Source organism: Chlamydotis macqueenii, chromosome 16 (genome assembly GCF_036417535.1).
Source record: "Chlamydotis macqueenii isolate bChlMac1 chromosome 16, bChlMac1.mat, whole genome shotgun sequence".
Lineage (NCBI taxonomy): Eukaryota > Metazoa > Chordata > Aves > Otidiformes > Otididae > Chlamydotis > Chlamydotis macqueenii.
In genome coordinates this window covers 6632871-6657590 of record NC_141571.1, presented here as the reverse complement: position 1 = coordinate 6657590, position 24720 = coordinate 6632871, and the positions used below count along the sequence as shown (strand labels likewise).

General features: G+C 40.5%; 1 protein-coding gene across 2 annotated transcripts in view; it reads right to left on the bottom strand.

Annotated features, from left to right (window-relative positions):
• Positions 1 to 24720, bottom strand: part of EYA2 (EYA transcriptional coactivator and phosphatase 2) — a 97975-nt gene that overhangs the window by 51735 nt on the left and 21520 nt on the right. For both annotated transcript variants that reach the window (XM_086760540.1, XM_086760539.1), the window contains exons 2-3: positions 5767 to 5885; positions 613 to 661 (exon numbers count right to left, since the gene is read on the bottom strand). In XM_086760540.1, the coding sequence (XP_086616666.1) occupies positions 613 to 661; positions 5767 to 5875 (158 nt within the window). In that variant the 5' untranslated portion in view covers positions 5876 to 5885. The remainder of the gene's footprint in view (positions 1 to 612; positions 662 to 5766; positions 5886 to 24720) is intronic.

Here is a 24720-nt window from a genome sequence, read left to right as displayed (position 1 = left end):
ACAAGAAAACAGAAGGTCTAAGGCAATAGTTACTGTACATGATCTTCTAGAGCACAGGTAGAACACTTCCAGACATTTTGATAAAATAATAACCAAAGTATGATGGTGAGTATTTTGGGAACTCAGAATTGACTAGACTGGGCCAAAAGTTTGTTTCACTATATGGCTCCTGATAAGAGCTACTAAGATTAAGCTACCTATATGCATGGGGACTTTAAGACTGTGCAAAATATACGCACGTTAAAAAAATAAAGTAAAATCAACACTCTGATTTTTCATGTTTCATTTTGGGTTTGCCAAAAAAACGAGTGTCATGAGAAACCGCTGACATTTCAACATACTCCTCTGTGGTCACTCATAAACACAGTAATATTCAAACTGATAAGGTTTGGATTCCCAGGGGTACGAAAGTACAGTGCACAGTACCTCAAGCCTTCTTTCACTCCATGTCTAACAAGATTAAGAATCAGTTACTTCACTGGGCCAGAGACATGCAGGGGAACAGGTGGATGGGCTTAAAGCGAACGCTTTTTAAGGTGACAGAAGTCTGCACAAAATGGCTGTTCAGCAAAACACAGTTTTTGAATTACAGCACTTGGCACGAGCACTCACTTTGTGGAGTACAGATGGAGAGGACACTGTGGTGCTGCTTTGCTGCTGCCTGGAAAAAAAAATTAAAGAGTCTTAGATTTTCATCATGTTCAGTTCTATGGCCAAGTTGATATCACAGTTTTTACCACTGCTGATTTGAGAAAAATGTACAGGAATTAGAAGACTTTGTTTTTACTGAAACTCCACAAACTGAAGTAGGTAAGAAAGTTATTCTCCACTTAATAACAAATATAGATTTAGTTTTTAAACTGAGGATTATATTGATTGATTGAGCCACCAGTTTCTGTTTCTCATGGGACTGATACCAATCATGAAGCTGGGCTTTGGTGGGATAACTCATGTGCTAACGGCTATAAAAGCAACTACTATGACTACTAAAGTGATTTAAGCTCATTGCACTTTTTGCCCTTTTTGCTTTTGGTACTCTCCTAGACACTGACTCACTGCAACACTGTAGATCTCGTTACTCTTGAATTTTTTGAGTTGACTATAGCCTACTTTATTGACCTGCCAGTAATCCGAATATTAAACCAGTAGAAAACGTATCACAGTTTATATGCGCAGGATGCCTTCCCATGCACCAAACAGATATGTCCTGCAACACTACCAGAGAAAAATGTGCCACCATCTTTAGTTAGGGATAAATTTATGTTTAATTAACATTTAAAAAAATCTAAGGTAAGTTGCCTGCCAGTTGTACTGGAAACACCATACCTAAATGCCACCATAAATATTACACAGGTTGCCTCCGTAATGCCATCCAAATTTTGCTTCTTGGTTCCTGGCTGGAGCTGTTAGATGTTATTACAGCAGTACAAATGCCAAAACACCTTCACAATCATCAATAATGACATTAGGAACAAAAGATTCAGCGTCTCTATCTGCTGGCTGCATCACCGAACACGCCAGACTAATTGCACACAGGGAGAATGTCAAGCATCACATTGTCCATTGATGGCGGCACCACCACCCTCCACTTTGGCTGCTGGCATCCAGAGTGTAATTTGTTACACGAGATAGGAAATATCACCCAATCTCATGCAGAAGATAATCTCTCAACTGCAGCTGCACATGCTGGATGGAAAAGGAGATTCCTGCAGTGCCCTCAATGCCTGCACATTGCTATCACTGGGCAGGAAACGTCTGCAGTGCTGTCCCGTGCACAGGCAAGGGCGTACCCACAATGCTGTAGATGGATTATCTTCAGTACGAAGTTGTCCAAAACAGCACCACTTCATTTGTGCAGACGTTCGTAAGTTAGTGAATTAAAAATTTAAAGCATGTTTTATTTAATGAAATATGCAAATACATATAAAGTATAAATACATGCAAATAGTCCTATGGGTCTGAGTAACTTGTTATGCCATTGTCCTGGTTTCGTCAGGGATGGAGTTAATTTTCCTCTCAGTAGCCGGTGTGTAACCTGGAGAGAATGTCTGAAAAGATCTGACATGCTCACATAGGAAATGTTTGTTCTTCCAGATCTAACTCTCTTTTGAAACTGTTCTTCCCTACACAATCCTTTTTCACAACACTGCACATGGCTTTATAATTTTGCATTGTAACATGTAACAAACTATTTGTAAAAACAGAGGCATTTAATTTGACACCTTTTAAAACTAAATTTAATTTTAAAATGCATTTTTAGCTTTGTTCACTTGTTTATGGAAAAACCTCAATGCAGGTGCATGTATTTTAACTAAAAATATTAATTACTAGATATTCTTCTTTTTAAAGAATGTTAATTTGTATAATGTCTACTATATGTAATAATAATACTGAAAATATTAATTAATATTTTAAAAATCTTGCAATTTGTATGTTTACTGTATACAATAATAATACTGAAATTCTAAATTTCCTAGGAAACATAATACTGAGCTTAATAAGACTGAGCTGAATTTCCTAGGAAACAATAACATTTGATTAAAAGATGGAAACATCTAAAATGCACACTTTTTTCACAAACTCTGAAATCTTCAGCAATAACTTCATTCAAAATAATAATAATAATATCCATGTATTCCTTTCTCTCTTGTCCAAGGTAACTGCCATTGTTTAATAAGAACTAATTATTAGGTTAGAATAGACTAAAAAAAATGAGAATAAAGATGTCTGTGCTTAGGTGCTTACTGAGCTCTTTTCTGCATCTAAAAGCAAACAGTTTTTTTCAGTAATGTTCTCAAGCCTCTCAGCTCTCTCCTTGTCACCCAGCCGAGGGCCTGCAAGCTGGCTGCGAGCACTTTCTTGCCCCACACACACCGTTAGGAGTCTCCCAATTTCACAGGCAGTGTCAGAGCAGTGTTACTGCAGTGCCGTTGCTTTAGGGAAGGTGGCTCTGGTAACAAAGGCAGTGGTAACTGCGGGGAACAGGTTTCAGGTTGAGCTGGCCACGACTTCATCAACACTGCTGCTTACTATCATGATTATTAACAGGAAAACTCAGCTTCGGTACATCTATCCGTGCAGCAAGAGACCCCAAGGGTCACCTTCCGCAAGTCTATGCGCTGGACTCTAACGTCCTTCCCAGCACCACACTGGATGTCTGTTCCACCCTCTTCCTCTCTGGGTAGAAAGAAGAAATAGAACTCACTCAAATATAGCTACTGTGTTCAAATACACTTTCATCACCCACTCTTCACTCTTCCTCCTCCAAAGTGCTTTCCTGTCTCATATACCTCCATTGCACCGTCCTCCACAACAAATTCAAGCCTCGTGCCCTTTCTGATCCCACCTCTCCTAAGCTGTCTCCCAGTTCTGCCAGAGCTGGCAGAGTGTGCTCTGGCTGCGTACACTCCCAAAACACCACAGAAGGGCAAACACCACAGCTACAACCCCCTTGTGTCCTCTTCTAGGGTCCCCCGCAACACTACGTGCTCTGGGCACTGACTCTTTTGCAAAGGACAGCTCAGGTAGGAGGAGGATTTGCTGGGGGATACTGTGCAACCTATACAGCACCAATCACTAACAGAATCACCCTAATCACTGACCGAAACAAAACCGTTTCTTCACGCCCTTACAACCCTGAAAAACCTTAGAAAAGTAAAACCTACCAGCAACCCTGCCTTAGTTCCTCTATCTATAAAATGTAGGTACCAGTAAACTATTTCCCCAGCAAGAGGCAGAGAGGTTTAGTCAAAAAAAAAAAAAAATTACAAAGGATAGTGTTATACAAATGTACCTATTCATTTACATATACAGATATAGAAAAAAGATTGTTTATAAATCCAAAGCTGGGCTTACCTGACTTGTCTTCAAACTCACTATGGAAAATTTGCTTTGACTTACCTGAAAGAAAACAGTTTAGAAAATCAGATTTTTAGATTGTGCAAACAAAAACTATACCATTTCTGTCATACTGCTGCACGGTGCCAAACAGAATTTGCATTGAAGAAATATACTTTTTTAGTTTTAATTAAATATGTAATGCCTTTTACATTTCAAAAACAGCAGGACAGTTTGAGCATAAGCTTAATTTCGTTTCTATTTGAAAAATACTACATCTTCAAATTTTTCATTTTTGAAAAAGCTAAGTACAGAGTAAATACATTTTACAAGAATGCCAAGTGGGGATTTACTGCATGTGAATATGCAACATGCTACTGTCATTGGCAAAAAAAAAGCAAGTTAAACCTACATGTGTTTCTACCCAAAAAGTGCAGGACTACAGGCAAAATGTGCATTTGAGATTTGTATTGATACAGTTGCACATCTCATGATAAGCACCCATGAAAACAGCAGGCCAGACATCTATGTGGACATCTACGTAAGTACTGTAACTAGACTTGCTAAAATTAAAACTGTACATGTAATACAGAGCATACATTTGTGTACATTTGTGTGCATTTAGTGCATTAAAAGCTCTGGCAGTCTGAAACTTGACAAACGCACAAGTATTTTCCTGTTCTTCAAATTAATAATAAGTATCTTCAAGGGAAAAGGCATAATCTTGGTAGAAAAATAACCATAATATTTCTATAAGAAATGTATCAACATGAACTGTCACCAGCAAACTGATGTCCAGCAGTAGTATATGTGCTATGTTGGCTCTTATTTATATCACATAATAATAGTTCCTGCACCAAGAAGGTTACAAAATTATGCATTTAAAAATCATTTCTAGCTCTAATCTTTTCTGCAAACACGTACATTTAAAAGGATGTTTCCTTTTGATTGTTATCCCTTCAGCTGCTCTGGTAAACAGGCAGTCATGATGTATGTGATTTAATAATGCAATTTCTAATGCCTTAGCAAACATGCAAGCAAAACATCTCCTTGGCTTCTAAGAGCCTATAAATGAAGGGTTAAACATACAACTAAAACATAATAGCCAGTGCCTTTTGCTAACTCCCCTCCAACAGGAAGGCTGACAGATCCTGACCGCAGCAAACAATAGCTGGGATTGTACTAGCAAGAACTAGTTCAGCTGCATCACTTGCCAATAATTTTTTTAGCAGATTTAACATTCTTCTGTTTCCTTCACTTGAACAGTATGATGGGGGGAAGGAGGAAGAGAAGAGCAGATAAATTTCCATCAGAGCCTCAACCACTGAAAGAATTTGTCCTTGCTACCTGCCAAATATGAAACTTCAGACCAGAGGCCAGCAGGGCTAAACGTGCGGAGATGCTAGCAGCGATCTCGGAGCGATGCAAATCCGGGGCTGCTTTGACAAAATGTTTTCTGGCTACGTGATACGTTGTGGGCAGCCCCTACACTCCCCCACTGCAACAGCAGCAGCACAGCCACCGAAGCACAGGGCTTATGTTCATGCCAGCACTGGGGCTCCAGTGGGGTTCAAACGAAAACTACCAGCTCTACACAAAGTATGTTTTATACCTGTAATCATTCCAGTGCAGCAAACGTATACATAACACACGTGCATATGTATGCACCTACTATACGCAGACATATATCTACATATCAAACACTCAAATAATTGCTGAACTAAAGGATTCAGCCACAACTGGAATGTCTCCAAAAAAAAAAACCCACAAAAAACCTCAAAAATCTCAGTTGCTCACTATACTGTAGAACTAATTGCCAGAAGAAGAGGCCTTGCATGTGTCCAGTTCCCTTTGGTTACACATACATACATATATACACACACACGTTACGTTAAAGCCCGTGAAGAATAAGCAAAAGAGGCAGCCTACCTTCTATGTCATCTGGAGCCGTAGCATAAATGTTGGAAAGGTTAAGTTTCAGTCTGTCAGGGCACTCTCTATTTACAGTCAGGCTGGGTGATATCACTAGATCTAGCATTTCCTTATACCTGAAGGAAAACAAAAGGAAAATATAATTTATTCATTAATTATGCATGCTTACTAATGATTTAATTTTTTTTTTCCCTAAGAATATAAATATTAAAGCTGATTACCTAAGCCCAGGCTTCATATAAATTCCACATAATAACATTCACTAAAGTTTTCATCAAAGGGAAATGCTGAATGAAAATGAAGTACTTGCTTCCTTGGAGATTACACCCATCTGATTAATGCTTTCCCTTTCTTCCTGGATTTTGACATACAAAAACTAAATTTCCTTATCTCTCATATGCCATCAGAGCGAGAATGTACACACCACTGCCCAGGGAGGCTCCAGAACAGACTGTCAAGGGCTGAACATGAAGTTGACAGCAGTTAACCGCACCATCTAGTCTTACAGGATAAGGTTAGTACTGGTGATAGGATCATCCAGGGGACACCTAAACCAGGCACCGAACTACAACATCCTGACCATTAGGTGGCAGTGATACAAGCACAGTTCCGTTCACATAAATAACTTCATCTGATTTAACTGAAAATTTCAGATGAACGACACATAGGACTTGAGTCTTGAAAGAAAAACATAGTTGTTCATGTGTGCACACGATCTACACTACAATGAAAGGTTACAAACTCTGCACTACACAAACAGTTCAGAAAAGAGAATGACTAAATCATTATTTCATACCCTGCGCACAACGTGAATAGGTCTGTTGATCTAAGTACCACCATTTTCAACATATGTGTCTAACTCCAGCTAGACCTCTTTTCAGAAGTGGGCTGCAAAGACACTTGCTTGAAATAAAGCTGCTTGCTTCCCTTGGAAGTGCTGGATCTTTTGGATGGGTACAAAATACGGCATTAAGTGCACAGACCTGCATACCTATGTTTGCAAGTTTGAGCAAGACAACAGGGTCAGTGCAGTGAGGAAACTGTGTGTTACATTAAATATCTGCACAACGGCTTCTATGCAAGACAGCTTTCCTAGACATCTTCACTCCCATCGAATCCTGTCCTTGTTCCCTGTGCAACCAATGCCTGCAGCTGGAACGGTGAATAAACCATTTGCCAGAGAAAATGTGAAGCTACATTTGTCAATTAATTGTGTTTATTTTTAAAAAAATACACACAATGCCATGGAAACCTATCTGAATTTTCTAAGACTACCCCAGAGTACTCTGCAGCTTTTGGTTCAGGTCCAGAACAAATGCTGAAAAGAGGAGGACTCAAAGATGCTACGTCCTTTGCTTTCTGCAGCCACAGAGTACATCCGCACTTCAGTCCCGCAGGGGCTACCGGGGGGAATTAGGGCTATGAGGGAAAAGTGTAACTGTGCTCCTGGACAGAGCAGGGCCCGGGCAAGAGCAGATTGGAGAGAGGACATACGGTGGTGAGTGATCTGAGGCACTTGGCTGCAGCCTGCATGGGCTCCCGTTTCCGTTCAGCACTCAAAACGCTACCTGCAAAGGCAGCTGGCACATCCGTGCTCTCAGGCTGGGACTTACCTGAGCTGGACTATAAAGGTAGCAGATGGCATGGCAGCAACAGGCCGGTAGCAATCCGTAACACACCCCAAACATCATTAAGTTAAAGACAACAGCACTTAAATTTGAAATCTTGACACTGAGCCTCTGCAATACTAATGACGCACTTCTGGGAGAAGCAAAGAGGTTTATTTTGATGTTCTGCTTAAATATCACTGTATGATTTGACCAGTTTTGAGAAAGAGAGAACAATAAACTACATACTTTTAATCTGAACCTCTCCAATCACTTCTACAAAGCTCTTACAAAAAGAGTAAGTATTGTTATGAACAGGCACAAACCAGATGAAGTATTTTACCTGTAACTGAACAGCAAAGACCAAAGCTGAGTTCATTTTCACTTTCCGCACCTAACAGCTGGAAAGGCACTCTGCCCAGGCAGAAAAAGCACTCATCCTCTGTGAATTTGCAGAATTGCCAAAAATGGGTATGAAGCAGCATAACCATGTACAATGTCCGCAGCCCTAGTCCTCATTTCTCTGAATGGCATCTGGGCTCCTCTTGTCTGCCTCCCTTGAAAATCCATGTGGACATATGCATTTTCACCACCAATGCAGCCTCAAGTCCAGAGGCTGGTAAAGGCTGCCTGATTACGTGCCATGGAGGAGACCTTAAGTCAGCAGTAAACGATCAGTGGAGTAGAAATACGGCACTCTGAATCCAACACTTGTGAGATCCATGCTCCCTACCTGCTGTGTGTTACAGATTTGCTAAGAAAACAAGACTAACAAAACAATCAGTGCTGCTTTGCAGCTGGAGGATCTTTGTTGCTAGTGGGTCTCAAACGGCTCCACCTTCAGATGTGTCCCTGTAAGATGAGCACAACTCCTGCCCTCCCCTCCCTGTTTTAGACACAGACACTAAAGCACAGCAAGACAGAAGTAAAAATGCAGGCACAGAGGGGCCACCAGTTGTGCCCACAACCAGCATCCATGCTACCAACTGCATGGAAATGCAATAAGGTACCAGTTTTGTACAAGGACAGAAAAAAGTCCCTAGCTGTACAAATTGCTCCCTAAGTGACTAGAGTCAGTTTTTGACTCAGCAGAGACAAAACAGCAATCCAGCATTCCTGACCTAACCCTAAACAAAGCACAGCCCATGAGAAACTCTTCTCAGTTCTAAGAGCACTGGAGCAAGTTATGCTCCAAACTGGTACCTGGAGGCAGAGGCTTTACAGAAGCACACGTACATCTGCTTCACAGGCAGCCTCAGGCACGGGGGAAGCAGGCAGATGCCTCAGAGTCACAGACTGTCAGGCAGTAAGGGATGGTCATGGCCCTTCTGCCCACTGTGCTTATGCCAGAGGAAAAATATTTTTCTCATGAAACTGCTAATCTCACTCTTTCGCTGGTACAACCAGGCAGCCACAGAGAAAGGAGTCAGGAAGGTTTCTGTGGTGCTTACTTCTCAGTGGGGAGGAACAAGGTCTCTCCTACAAGCAACCAGGGCTCCTAAGCATCTCTCAAAAGCAGCAGGCTGGGTGGGGGCTCTTTTCCCAGAGGAATTACTTTATTCAAATCCATTGGCACCAAATTAAATTTTGTTTGCATGGCTGAGAAGGCAGGGTTCAGTTTTATACTGAGTTTTCCTTTCCACTGTAAGCAATATGCTTTTTTCCCCAACTTATTTCCTTAATGCTATACCTGAACTGAGGAAAAGCACTGCTGTCGCAGATCCTGTCAAGCTGGGGATGTTCTACATTGTTTTTTAGATAACGCACACCCTTCAGCATAATCCACAACCCCATCATTCATGACACTGCCCAGACTGTTGCTAAGTGAATGGGAGCAGATGTTTAAAGGGAAATGATCTTCTACAATGATGAATGCACTTTAATTACATCATTGTTCAGAGATTTCATTAGCTACTCTCTGACTGATGATTTTTCTATTGTTTTTGCTCTCTTCACTTTTGTATTCACAAAGTCACATTACACTTCTCTGTATTTGTTCTATAACATTTTCATGGGTATTTTTTTAGCTTCCATTTTTCTTTAGAGTATGTATTAGTTGCATGTACAAACAGATAACTTTCCACAGAAATGCCTGTCTGGTTGTGCATGTCACGTTTGTGTTTGCATTGTTAGTGGCTCTGTTTTGCACGCACCATTAACCAATTTGTTCATGTGCATTTCTCACTTCTGTACTTCAAGAGTTTCTGAAATGCCAGTTTTAACAATGGCAATCTACAGAAAATCTTCAGTAAAATAATGGAACTGGAATGTTATTTAACATAGTAAATAACAAGCTGGGGTGTTACTGATGCAAATATCAGGTCTTTGCTTGCTTTTTAGAGCAAAAACATTTTCTGGCTAAAGTAATGTACAGTAAATCACTAATAAAGTTTGCTGAATATGAGCTTTTATTAAAACCAGTAAAGGCAGCATCTAGCATGCTGTGCTGACAGACATCTGGAAGAGCTTTTGGCTTCTATAATTAAGAAGAACCTTGTGTGAATTTCGTGCTCAGCTTTTCCATTAGAATCCCCTACTCAAAATCTAATATTTTGCCCTGAAAGTTGGCCCACAAAATCTTTGCCAAGAACAGAAACTTTTCTCTTTACTAATGTTTAGGAAGGAAAAAAAAAGAAAAATAAAAGTCTTGTTCAGTCATTCTGAAGCTATGAATGCCAAATTAAACATACTAAGGTTTCAATTTTTTGATCAAGGTGTTGGGGTAATCTTCCAGTTACATTGTCTTTTACAATGTTATTTTGAAGACAGTCATTCCAGATCCCAACTCAAAACACTCAAACATGTGCTGAAGATCAAGCTACTGAGTGATCCCACCTCTCTCCAGCAAAGCACCCAAAGATTGGCACAAGTGCAATGCTGAAGCAGGACCCAGGTGCAGACCAAGTGAGCAAGGTGCTCTGGATACTGACGGTAATGAGAACTTGATGGATAATGCTTTGAAGAGACACAACAGGAAACCACCATGGTGTTGTGGGCAGATGTAACCACACCACAGCTCTACTCAGCACAGCTGAAAGGCCAGAAGTCACCAGCAAGAGATGAAGGAGATGCCTTCCAAAGCTTGGACCTCTGCTGCTAGGGCATAATTTAAAACATTTCTCAGTCTGCTCTAACTAGCTGTCAACATCCTCCCCACAATACGCTAAAGGGATCATCTCAGGACCACGGGCATTCCCATCCCCACTGTGGAGGCAGAGTTGTTCCTAGGACCCTGTGTATTTCATTGGTCTCTACTCCATTTCTGGCTTCAATACATACAAGTACATGAAGTCAAACAAACGTTCAAAAGAGAACTTTCAATGTATTTTTAGTAAATAAGACACCTGGGTAGTAAGTAGTACTGCGGTAAAATCAACAGCCAGATGATGAAGAGATTTCAGAGGGGACATATGCAAGGAAGAGTATTTGCCCTGTAATGACAGTAGTCTGTAGGAGAGTATTTGAGCAACAGGAGGTTGATGGTACAGTTCAGAAAGGACACATCAGGAGTAAAAGACAGTGGGGGGGGGGGGGGGCGGGGAACCTGCAAAAACCAAAACAGAATGAGGTCTTCATCTGTCATCAGTGGAGGAACTGATGAGTTAAGAGCCCCACAGAATGAAGCAGGTGAGAAACGAAAGACAAGACTCCTGCCCTTGAGAAAAACATGCCAGATCCTACAACAGGAAAGACAAGATAGTTTAAGGGAGTAAGAAACTGCAAGGAAAGTTTGACCATGAGGAGAAAGGCAAACTAGAAGTGAGTCTCCCTGCAACAACCACACGTGATGATGTTCTCAAGAATTTTTACTTGTATCTGGCCAGAGGCCAAACACAAGCTTAAACCACTAGATCTTCCTAAACATACACATATGCCAACACAGAGCCCTAGGCAGGGGTAGTACAAGCCAAGTCCTCTGCTTTTAGCTTTGCTGGAAGGCGGATGAGCCGAGATAGAGATTGCAGCCTAATTGCAAGAGTAACATTTTTGTCTTGCTTCCATGACTTTATCTGGTTTTAATTACTTGATCAACTGCTTTCACCTTTATTCTCCTCAAAAAATGGTACAGATTACTAAATAGAAATCTGCAAATTTATTACTCCAGTGCTGCTACTCATAAAGATGACAGTCTGATTCCCCACTTTGTTTCAAAAGTGAGTTACTAAGAGGTAACTACAAAAAAAAAAAAAAAAAAAAGTGTGAAGATGGCTTTCTCAGTCTCTCTGATTCAAAGAAAACAACCCCAATCCTAAAAACTTTGCCTTTTCTTCATTCCTAAGAAATATCAAGTTTCTTGTAACTTTTTTCCACATAGGTAAATTTTTTCTAAAGCACCTCCTATGTCTCATTAATTTTCACTGGGAATTAAGACTTCTATTATTTTAATTCCTTGGGAAGCATGGCAGCTTAGACAGCTTCACCAGGACTAATTGCTTGCAAAATTACATTCCCCATTTCACTCTGCTCCAGCACAAAAAAAGGAATCATTCATAAGCAGGCAAAACGCTATTCTCTTGCAGCCACCTTCCAGGTGGTGTAATAATAAGGAAATCTCCCATACTAAAGATTTTGGCTGCTTCTATCCACACATTTCAAAAGCAGAGGGAAGTAATTTCATTTCCTCTGTCAGTACATTCCTCCTTGTTCTGTTAGGACATCTTCTCTCCATCTATAATAGATCCTTTGTTCCTTCCATTTCAAGAACTCAAAAATGCTTCAGTAGATGAAAATCATGATGCTATTTTATCTTTTATAATGAATCTTAGCTCATCCACAAGTACACCTGATAGATATATGCAGGAAAGGCCTGAACAGGCATAAAGTTAAACCTGAGCTGGCATAAATGCTCATGTAGGAGACTGACAGTACAGCTGCGATGACAAGATATCCTTTCAAGGTGACCTGCAGGGCAGCACGCCTCAGGCTCTTCATATTCCCGAGAGCTGCCTTTCGCTGACATAATCGGACAATAAAAGCTGCAGTACTTGTCTGGATTTATCATCACCCAGCCCATTCCAGACACAAAAATTAAGACGACTCACAGTAGTACGGCTTGTAGGACAGCATCTGAGAGTGAGGGTACGTATTTGCGTTATTCTCCAACACAGAATTTCTCAGGACAAGGACTAAGCCAAGAGGAACAAGACAGAAGTTATGGGACAGATAGGCAAGGGATCAAGCACGTTAGGCTGAAATGAGAAATTACAGGGGGTCGTAGTGAGGCTGCTCCAGATGACTGGCACGCAGCCACACCTTCTTGCAACTGCTGATCAGATTGAGTAAAGTATGAGAGATGAGGAAAAATAAATGGGTGAGACAAAGAAGGAGCTGGGAGATGTACTAGCTGAACTTGAGCCCACAGCAAGAAAAATCTTCATTTCAACCGAAGTAGGATGCCACTTACTTTCTCAAAAAGCTGGGCAGAAAGCCCTATCTGAGCAGTGCCTTTACGTGGCTCAGAGAAAAGTGGGCAGAGGCTGCAGATGGAGCACGCAGGGACACCTGAGCCTTCTCTGGCCAGAAGACAGTAGTCTTGAGCTGTGCTTCTTTGCATCCCTCATCACTCCCCTTGTGTATATCTTGTCATACAGTTTTTAAATCTTACTGCTGGTCTTCCAAAACACTAATCTTTTGTTTAGTCCACCACTGGCATAGTTGGCCACAAGGCTATGTTAAAAAAAACTACAACTTTAACAAAGTACAGAGATACACATATAGTGTTTCAGTTTAAAAAAAAAAAAAATAAATCAACAAAAAAAACTTGAAATAAGAGCACAAGCACCCAAGTAAGACCTGAGTCACAAATATGTTAATACAGTAGTCAAATGTAAAACTTTTCACTAAGAAATATAGCCTTTCCTTTTCCGTATTACTTCCATGTATATCTAAAATTATTCACTTAACATTAAAAAAATCTGTTTGGGTTTACATTAAGATTTTCAAATTACTTTTAAAAAATGTCTTAATTCCAAACAATTTTAAGAAAAATAACTAAGAAAATAACAAAATAGACATTTCTGCCACACTTCTGAAACCACTATTGTTTAAAAATACCCAAAGTATTCCAGCTTTAAAATCCTTCCCCATGTTTGTTTGGTTTTTTTTTTAAAATGAGAATTTCTGATCAAAATTTTACTTTCACTTGAGCTTTTCTCTCTTGCTCTACCAGATAGTAAAAAACAGATGAAAAAAAATCCTATTTTTTTTTTTTTTTTTTTTTGTGAGGAAAGCCTGCCTTAAGATTTTTGAGTGCTCAGGACTGGGACTTTCCTGGGAAGTCCTGAATTTCCAGAAGCATTGGCTTGCCTCACCTGGCTTACTCATCTTCAACTCTAGACTGCTTTCCACTTTTTTTTTTTTTTAATGCCTTGTTTCTTTCTTGTCTCAGACCTGCTGATTTAAAAAAAAAAAATCAGCCTGTTTTCATATAAATAGATGTTCTTCCTACTCCTAGCAAGGCTTCACCACTCCCTTCTCCAGGTGCTCTTTCCCCAATCCCCACGTTGCAGATACAGAGCGATACAGAGAAGAAAGAGAGGGGCCAAGCTGGGATGTGATTCCCCTCTGCACTTCCTGCAATTACCTTGGAAGAGATTGAAGGAAGATAGACCAGGGGAAGCATCAGCATTTTCCGGTTGAGCAGTCCAAGGTAAAGGAGATCAGTGCACATAGAAACAAACAAGCTGAGCTGCCTTCCCTGTTTGTTACGAAGGCACAGCCTGAAAGGTAGCCTGAAAATTCAAAGTGAGCTAATGAGCACCACAGACTTTCAATCTGGCAGCCTAACCAGGAAATACACTATCTAATTGTTTTGTGTCATCGGGTGTTTTAAAATTAATTTCAAGACTAGTATTTCACTTACAGTAAGTCAAAATGAGAAAGCTGAATTTTTCAGAATGCCTTTTTTTTGGTCTATTGAACCTGCTTCCTAATGGAGCAACATTTGCAAAAGATCTTAATCTGCCAAAAAATAAAATTGCTCAGCTGTCTTACTGTGAACAACCAAGTACCACACAGAGCAGACTAAGTTGGTAAAGAAACACTACAAGCTTATAGCCTACAGTCATTTGAAAAATAAAATTGTATGTGTATATATACACATATACACACAAACGTACATCTGTAATCTCTTTCAGTTTCCACATTTCTCTTTGACATTCACAAGCTTTTTAATTTCACTACATCTCTTCCTCTTCAGATTCCCCCAAGTGCACCAGGGCTGTGTACAACTGCAGAAAACCACTCCAGCAGCTCCAGCCCGAGAACGATGGTCCGTACTGCAAAACAACTGCTTCCAAAGATGGGGCTTCACAAACCGAGTATGGTAGGGTGACTAATTTGTCACTACTTCGGCATCTTAGTGTAAAGCTACATATTCAATGCAGCAGGTAATAATTTCTGCAAAACCATATGCAGCAGGACAAGTCAAAAGTCACCACAAGTCACAGAGGGCTCAGCAGGGAAAGCACCACGCAAATAGCACACAAGAGCCACCACCAGACAGGCCTGAGGTGGCAGAGAGTTGCTATCACATCTACGACTGCTGGTTGAATACGTCCATGAGCTACAGGGCAACATTAAATCTCTCAGTGCAAACACAACCTGTTTTGAGCCCTGTGTACCACTGAGGAGCTTTTCACTCTGTTTCGGTTTGAACTGAACATTAGCAGCAACTTCATTCTTGCTTCTGCTACTCAGCAGTCAAGGGAAGGAAGAGAGGAGCTGGATAGTTTCTTAACACCAAGAGAAACAAAGACGGTTTCATGCAGTGAAAGTTGGCCATTAGCTGGAACAAGTGCCAAAGGGAAACATTTTCCAGGAAGTTTAGTGCTGGACGGCTTTACCTCGGGGAGAGGAGCACTGGCAGCTGTCTCTCTCTGCAGATGGATGGCTTCACATTGTTGTGGATTTAAATGTGCGTAGTTACCCATAAACATTTATACCAGCCAGATTCTAAGGAAAAACTCCTGATTCAAAGGGTAGCGATGCATCATTCATGAAGTTTCCACAGAAAAATGAATGTACCAGAAAATATTCGCCCCCATAGCTGAGAGGTATGCTATTAATAAAACCCACAGGTAGCTGTGTGTAGGAAAGGGTGGTGCTCACATGTGAACAATTATCACAGAAGATACAGTAAGAACAAATTAGTTCTGCTGCAGAGAAACAGCACATCAAGCCCTGGTCTGAGATGCAGAAAACCTGGTTCTCTGAGTCTCAGATCAGATTCTCCCCTCTCTACCCTGGTAACTCAGCTGATCCCTAGGCAAGTCCTTTGTGCCACCACTGCACTTTCTGACCTTCATGTGCCTTCCCTACGGAGATTGCAGACTGCAGGACAAGCATTCCTCTTCTGTATATGTGAAGCATCAGCCAGTGCAGTGGTGTCCTACTCTCAGTGGGACCTCCAGGTACTGCTGTACTAAATAAGCAGCAGTAACACACACAAAAAAGTGCAGTATAAAGATGCATGTTGTCACAAGGCTGGGTCTGACACCAGCCAGGCAGAACTGTATGTAGTTGTTGAAGCAGACAACTGAGAACTGCAATTCTAGTTTTGTTCCCAAGCTCTGCCACTAACAGATTGGCCAAGTTTCTCAGGACTACATTAAAGCCACAGTAAAACTGGGAAATACAGTATAAACTGACAATTAAGCTCTTTTTGGGGGCTGGAAAGTGCTCAAAAATTTTCAGGTGAAATCTGTTACACCATTGCAGTATCAATACCCATGCCAATGAATAATGACCATCTTGAACATGAGACAGCCAAGACGGAGGTGAGGCACGAGAGCTGTCCTTCAGGGCACGTTCTCTCACTCATTTTTGGTCCAAAAGCTCTCCATTCCCAGACTGTGAGAATTCCTTCACCCTTTTGATTTCCCCCTTAAACCTGTCAAGAGTCCTGCAACGGCTCCAACAACCCACTGAGAAAGGTAAGGCTGCCCCTTTACAGCAGGCCTGTGTCAGCACCTCCATTCTCAGCCTGTAAAGGAGTAGCATTCAGGGAATAATAATTCAAGAGCAGCTATGGGAAAAGAACTATGAAATCTAAGTTAGTAAAAGGACCCTGGATGTGAGGGAAAAACCTAGCATAACAGTACAAGTGAGACTGGAGTGAGAATGACGTGCCCTCTCCTTGGTTAAAACCCCCAAATCAGACTTTCTCTGACCAGAGAAAGAGCAAAGAGGAAGCTCTGTTGTACATGGAGAAGGTTGAAAGCATCTTTCTTTGATTGGGAGTCTCTCCTGCTGCCCTCCCACCCCCAATGAGGGAACAGAAAACTCATCTGTTTAAAGGAACAAACCAAGGAAGATCATTCTCAAGGATTCAGAAGGAACTAATGCCTTATGCTTCATATCTTTAGTACACAGTTTCATCTATTTATGAAGTATCTGGATGAGGGAAAACACAAGTTTTGGCCTCATTGTCCTAAATGCAATTGATGTCCTACATACCAGAAGGAAAAGTGACAGTTTATGGTCTCTCTAAAACTGAAGACACTTTCTTAAAAAACTGGAAGTATAATATAATTTAACAATGTGTCTGAAAACGCTGTACTGCTTTAGCTTGGTCTCATAGTCTGGAATTTAAGCAGCCTCCCAACCACCCCTCAGCTCCTCACATTTTATAAATAAATAAATAAATAAATCTTACTACACATGAGGGAGAACAAAAACTCTAACCCCTCCCAAAGCTGGCTTCCCTAATTACTTTTCTTTATCCAATAGATTTTTTTTTTGTGTTAGGGTTTTTAGGGTAGGGGGGAGGGTGTTGGGTTCTTCCTTTTTCATTTTGCATTTTCTTTGCTGTGGTCTTCATTAAAGCATCACTAAATCAGAACTTGTGGTACCCAAATAACTGATGATTAAGCAAGTCAGTGGCAGCAGTGGGACATAAGCTCTGCTACTTGGTCCAATCACAGTTTGCCTGCCCAAACGACATATTTGTCCCTAGGCTCAACGCTGTGCAGGTGGAAAGGGCTCTTGTCCTGGTTCTGCAAAATTGGGACAGCACATTTAATACCAAAGTCAAGAGGCCCATGCGCTCTCGCAAGGGAAAGCCACCCTTCAACCCTCCTGCCTTGCTTTTCTTATTGATAAAACAAGAATTATGCTGATAGACCTATGAGATTTCAGAGTAAAACTGTTCTGTTAGTGCTAAGTAACAGGTACCTTTATTATGGAAGTACCAGATTCACAAAGCTTAGACCATTCTGTGATCAACAGTGAATTTCTGCCTGGATCATCTTCAAACATGTTGAGTCAAACTACTTAAGCATACTAATGCAAAAAGACCTGCCTCCCTCCTTTTGATCCTGCTTAGCATGCTCTTCTTCACCAATGCTGTAGGCAAAGCTTGTACAGCACTAATGCAGTTGCTGTGAAGAGGACTACGAACGCAGGTGCTTGCTCACCACCACTTAACTCTGAAGCTGCTTTCCAAGTGCATGGCCTGAACGTACAGCTGATTTGCTCCTGAATTATGACATCCAACTGTACTCTGACATACTTCCCCTGTTTTGATTTCAAGTAAGTCAGGCTATCAATCCAGATTTAGTAAATATTGTGGTTAAATAAATCAAATTTATAAACTTCTAATATTCACTTAGTCACAATGCTTTCTCCTTGTTTGAAAAGAGCAGAGAGTGTTCTTGGAAGAGAGGCTGTCACTCAGCTAAACTTCAAGAAGTTATTCTTGCCTCGTCTTGTTCACTGATGTAATTAAAACCATAATTTCCCCCTCTTTTGACTCTTAATAAAATAAAAATCAAATGTCATTATTAATAATTACTATTAATCTCAAATAATTTATCTGAAGAAGGAAATGTTTTCTAGAGGTTATAGCCAGGAAGTCAAAGGTTTTCATTCCCAGCTCTGACACTAACTCATTGGCCATACACAGCACGTCTCCTTTGCCCATTCCCTATTATAGGGCTGTTACAGGTTTATTTAACTTGAGAGCAAGCAGTTCTGCACACCAGTAATTCTTGGTTACGGGAACTTGGGTATCTGCATGTCCAAGTCCTAGGTTCTCCCAAGGGGAGAAGGACTTTACTCAGAGTAAATGTTCACATGGTGTGTTCCTTGATATTTATTCCATTATTATTTTGTTTCTGTGGATATTTGGAAGTCAGGCTAAAATAACAACAAATAGAAAAGAAATAGAAAAGAAAAAACAAATGGGACAGTTTGATTCACTTCGTGGGTTCAGGTGGGCTGAGGTCTGATTTCCCAAGAGTTCTGGTGTGACAATAGGCTGAAGCTTTTTCTTTAAGCCCAGGTGAAAGCTAAGCTGGACCCAAGATCCCAAAGCTGCTAGTATCAGGTTTATTTTCAAGACAGAGGGAAGAGATTTTTACAGGGATGACCACAGGATATTACCAAACAAGGAAGAGTTACGCAGCACCTTTGCAGAGATCCTGCCATCCAGTCACTGACACATCACAGGGCAGCAGGGAAGGGAAAATACCAAGTGACAAATGCACCAACCCAACGCCACTCACACAAATGTCCTTGTTTTTCTTTGCAAAATCTGATCTGATAAAGAAAAACACTTCCTGAAAGTGCCATTTTATGATATTAAACAGGCCTCAAATGACTTAGCAAAGTACATAGGGACATTGACATTTGAACTGCAGGAGTTTTGTTTTCCGTCTTGTTTTTCCCCCCTGTGACTACCGCATTTGAATAACTGGAATTTTTAAAATCCCTTTTCCTCCTTTCACCATGATGTAATGCAACTGTTACACAACACTAACAATGTAGAGCTACTGCTGCTGGAGCCAAGTTTGGCACCAAGAGAGATAAGCGTTGGCACCAAACACCATAATTTTTAAAATAAATTTGGCAGACACACTGAAAAGGTTTGCCATTGCTGCCATAAACAGCATACAGAGCAGTAAACGGAAAAGTGCTGAAAGAAACCATGGTTTTGTTACTGGAAAGACGTCGACTAGTTAACCATTTAATCTAGCACCTACTTATACAGGGAAAGTAGAGAGTTTTACAACGGCATGTCAGAACTACAGGCAGCAGCAGGGATCAAAGCATAACATAAAAGTGCCTTTCGTATGTCCATCATACCAAATTGACCCTACAAAAACCACCAGCTAGCTACCTATTAGCCAGGAGAATCTCTGTGCGCAACTGCAAGTTCCACTATTTTATTCGAAGAATAATACTTCATCCATGTAAGAACACATCTGTCTGAACAAATTTCTCTTCCCAGTACTTTTCAGTTATGTCTTCCTCAGTGGGGTATTTGCTCCTACTCAGCGATGCTGGAGCAATACTCTGGAAATCCAGAGATGTGTATGTGAATTTTTCTTTTTTAAATATAGATGGAACGGAGAAGAGAAATGCAAGTTTTCTTCACTATATTCCCCTCTCCCAGCTTGAACTGAAAGAGTGTGGGCTGATTTTCTGTACTCTATATAAGGGTCCAATGATTTGTGATGTGGACATCTGCCTGCAACTGGACTGGTGCCACCAGCTTATTTCACACAGACAACTAGACAGCCATGTAACAGTAGTATTTTTCAAGTGCTACTATTTTTAATTCATTACTTTTAGCAGAAAAACTCTGTATTCCATCTCAAATTTCCCCAAATTTTAAAACTCTAAGCACCCACTCTCAAACAAGGGACCACCTTCACCAGGCAGATAAAAGCCAGAAGTGTGTGTGGTGCCATAACAGCTTTTTGCCAATCTAGTTAGTACTGAAACACGTAAGAACATTCAAAGCAGACTTCAAGTGAATTATCTGATCCTCAGTAGTAACCACGCACTTTCATAAATAGTACTGACAAGCACTCCTAATGGGATATCCAACAGGGTGTTTGTGTGTGGAGGCATCTAAAAGTTACAGCCTCTTGTTGCAACTTACTTCAGCATAGACGAAAAGCAAGAACTGGTTTAAAGGTGAAAACTTGACTTTTTTTTTCCCCACCCTCAAAAAACAAACACAGTGAGAAAAATAGGATCCGATTACTATGACCTAACTTATTCTCCGACAGCTTCAAATTCTTCACATAAAACTGGCAAATCTGAAAACTGAGGACAACTTTAAGTGATCACAAACCATGCTATCTTTTACTGGAAGATGTTAACAGCTTCAATGACAAAACTAGCATCTTAAAGCCCACTTCGTTTCACTAAAGAGCAGTTTTGACCTATCATGTTATATACCACTTACCTTGGGATCATCAGTTCAACTCTCAAGAAGCTCCTCTGCAGTACAGCTCATCACCTCTGAGGCCCCCTGTCAACAGGAACTGCTCAAGCACAATGCCAAATCAGGGGACTGCTCAAGCACAAGAGTGCTGGGATTCAAAACAGCAACAGAGATGAATGATTCATTTACAGGACTGCAAGGCAGCTCAAGAAAATTTTCTACAGGTACAGAAAATGGCAGCTACCTTGAGTTCATTCAAATAATTTAAGAAAACAGTTTTATCATCTGTACAGATTAGGAAACACAGCTGCAAGTAAAAAACAACTTTAGCTTTTTGGATATTTGAGAACAAGCTTACATATGCCATTAAGAAGGTGACTGCCTTTGACTTAAAACTCAGATTTGATCTGCAATATCCCTAGCTTAAAGGCAAATTTCTCTCACACGCATGGGACTCCAAAGGCCCTCAACTTTTCACAGTCCAGAAGAGTAGCCTGACAGCCTGGTTCAACAGCTGATGCATTTCCTGACATTGGACTAACTTCAGCTTATCACCTTCAGCACAGTTTGTTTCTGACACTTTATGGAATAACTTCTACAACAGACAAAAGAATCAAGATTATTTCCATATCCAAATGCAGTGCTTGGCTTCCAGAGGAAATATAGCAGCTCACCTCTTTTCTCTCTTCCCAGAAAAGTCCTGGTAACTGTAGTGAAAGACAATAAAAAAAAAAAAAAAAAAAGAAGTGTATGCCTAATTTCAGTGTTTTTTCACTAGCGCGTACACAGGAGTAAACCAAGAATTGGAGTAAGGGGGTTTGAGCTCAGAAAAATTACAGTATTACAGTACTACATAAATTTCCCCAAACTACTAATTAGAGAGCCACCTTAAAGTACTAACACCAATAAAACTGCAATTAGGGAAAAAAACCACTTTTTTTTCCTCAAGTGGAATTGTGAGAAATGGCAAATTTGACGCCATTATCCTCAATAGGGAGGCTTGGATTTAGTTCTTTGTCAGCCACAGGTTTCCTGTTACTGGAGTATTTTACAAAGCCAATTCACATTTAATCTGCTTGCCTCTGTTTCCCTTCTCTGTAGAGATTACAGCATTTTTCCACTTTTGAGCATGCTGAGCTCAAAACCATGAAGACAATGCACTGCACTCAGGTAAGTGAGCACAAGGGTGCGAGGGAGAAAACTACACAAATGCCAGAGTCAGAAAAGCAATCCTACACCTACTAAAAATGCCATACCACCAGCATATTCTGACTTTTCCTTACTGGTTCACAATCCTTGCTGCTCTCCTGCCAATGTGGAGAGCAGACACTCCCTGCAGTTGTCAATACAGAACAGAAGCAGAAGTCTCACATTGCTGTTTTCTCCTAGACCACATAACATCTCTTCCCTTCCTACATTCAACTTTTGCATGGCTAAATTCTCCCTTTAATTCCCATTTGGCTGTCTAACTCTTCTATCCCAGTCATTCTACTCCAGTTGGTCTGTTTCTACCCTCGAGCAAGAGGTGCTAGGTATGTTGTGCATCTTCTGTTAGCACATGTCCTGCCACGGTTCACATTAAGCATAACCAATCTGCTAACCCCTGGACAGCTGCTGGTTTTACAGGCTGTCATCACAAAGACTGTCTGTGTGCCTGCTTGTAGGATTTTGATTCTTTAGGAGGCCAGCAACTTCATTCATTCAGTTCAGCTGCAATAATTTAAGCATGGAATTGAAATGCCACAATTAAGAGAACCAGCCTTGCTTAGTTTTAGTTTCTCTTCATAAACTAGTACAGGGGCTCACCTAACATCTTAAAATCCTGCATCTTTCACTACTGGCATAGTTCCTGAAGGTTAACAGGGTGCATTTTCAGCAACAGATATTGCAGAGTAAATGGGTGCAAAAAAAGATCCCAAACTGCAAGCTTTCACAAGAGAGGACAACCTGTACTTCTCCCTCTAAAACTGGTCTAGGAACCACTTCCTTACTGTGTATGTGCATGTGTCAGGAGAGTGGAAGCTAAGAGAGTCAAAAATCAGTGAGAAAACAACACAAAACCAGAAGAATGCGTGACAAAAAAGTAAAGCTCCTGGGACACAGGTCTGAGAAACACCTTTTGAAATGTTAGAGTACTACTGAAAAAAACACAATCTCTATTCTTTTCTGTGCACTGGAGTAAAAAAAAAAAAAAACAAAAAAACAAAAAAAAAACCAAAAACAAAACAAAAAAAACCAACCAAAAAAAAACCCACAAAAAACCCCACCCAAAAAAAACCACAAAAGCTTTCAGTGCAATTTGTAAACAAACAAATCAAGTTTCTGCTAAAATTACACTCCATCTATTTTCCTTTATCATGGCATTGTCCACAAGAACTCAAGTTTCTGGCTTGTTATGGAAAAGGTTAACAGTCTAACCGAAAAAGGCGTCTTTTTCCTTGTTCTGTCACATACCACTTTGCCAGCAAGTATATGGGACAAATACTTTGACAAGCATGTACACACACCTGGAGCAAAAATCCAAGTTTTAAACGCCATAGTCTGAAACTGAGAGCTGTAAGAGTTACGATTCTTCTCAAAGCTAAGCATACATTTTTCCATACAAGCAGCTGAATCATGGATGTTTTATAGAGTAGTTTATTAAGCACAATATAGCCTATCTCCAGTTCAGCTCTATAAAATATGTCCAGTGTCGTACAAAGCATTAAAAAGCATTTACATTTGGAACTGACTGGCATCCACTGGCACAGCAGAAGAATTGAGAGAACTAATCTAACACTTGTCTTGAAACACAGCAGATTTATACCTTAGGTTTAGTCATCAATTGTGCTTACCTGACTTCTACCAGAACACAAAATGAGTAGTGGTGGTCTCTGGACTAATGGAATGTATGGCAACACCCAAAATACATTCTCCTGACTCCAGGCTGATGAAGTTAGTTGCATTGCTTCTTAGTGGAAGCATTCAATTTCAGTTAATATAAAAGTGTGGTCAAAGGAAAAGGCCAAATAAAGCCTATATACAAGTCAGTTTATCAAATATCTAGACACAGAATGGTTCTGTTGGTCTTTTGCACTGCTATAGCACTGAATCTGCAGACAACACCCACCAACTGAAAACTGGCATGATTTAATAGTTCAACACTTTTTTTTTTTCCATGTGGTGTATATATATGTTTATGTTTATTTTTTAAAGGGAAGAAGAGATAACATCAGAGAAGCAGTGGTATAAACATTACCCTTAGCTGTATGGAAACTTAGATTTAAGTATGTATTCAAGAGTACAAGACATGGGAAATACTGCTGATTGGTTTTAGAATTCAAAATTGAAGGTCAGTGAATTCAAGGGAAAGAGTTACATGCATACTGCACGAATCTATGAATAACTGAGTGTATAAATGAAACTCTAGAAAGGCTGGCAAAATTACCCTCAGTTACACCAAAACTTTGGGTTCATGCCAAGAAAAGCTCTATGGTTTTCAACAGAAGTACTCAGGTAGGCAGAACTTCAGGTTTAGTTCTCACTCCAAACCGGGGTTTTCCTGTGGCCTATAAAAATACTGCACGATCTCTACACTTCCTTACATTAGAGCAGCCTGATCAGCATTTGCACTCCAAGGCTGGTGGATGGCAGAGATGTTACAGAGTTGGAAAGCAATGAGCAAACTTTTGTGGATGCTTCCTGTAAGGACGGAAACTAAAGATGTCAGAACCTGATTTCAGTCCTTCCTCATATTCTGCCAAGACCATAAGTCAAGATGCTAAGAAGCTTTTCACTGTCATTTTGTTTAAATATTTTTAAAGACTGCTATCAAGGACAACACTGAGGTAATATGAAAGCTGAGCCTGGCTTCTCCTCTCCACCTCCCATCCTCCAGGCTGCTCTTCTCTGCAGTTTATTTGGCAGAAAGGCATTGCACAGCATCTCATCCAACATTGCTACGGGAGTGTTCCTGAACATGATTAATTTGCTAATGATACAAATCTCCAAACAGCATGTTAGTACGGCTGATGATTTATGAAACACCAGAGATCATTCTCTCAACAGTGATAAGCTCTTTCAAGCGGGTGGTTTTGCATGAAATCTCTTGCAATTGCTAAGACCATTCTCATCTAAGAATTGCTCCCAGACAGTGCAGAGGCAGAGGGCTGCAGCAAGGATTTCTCTAAT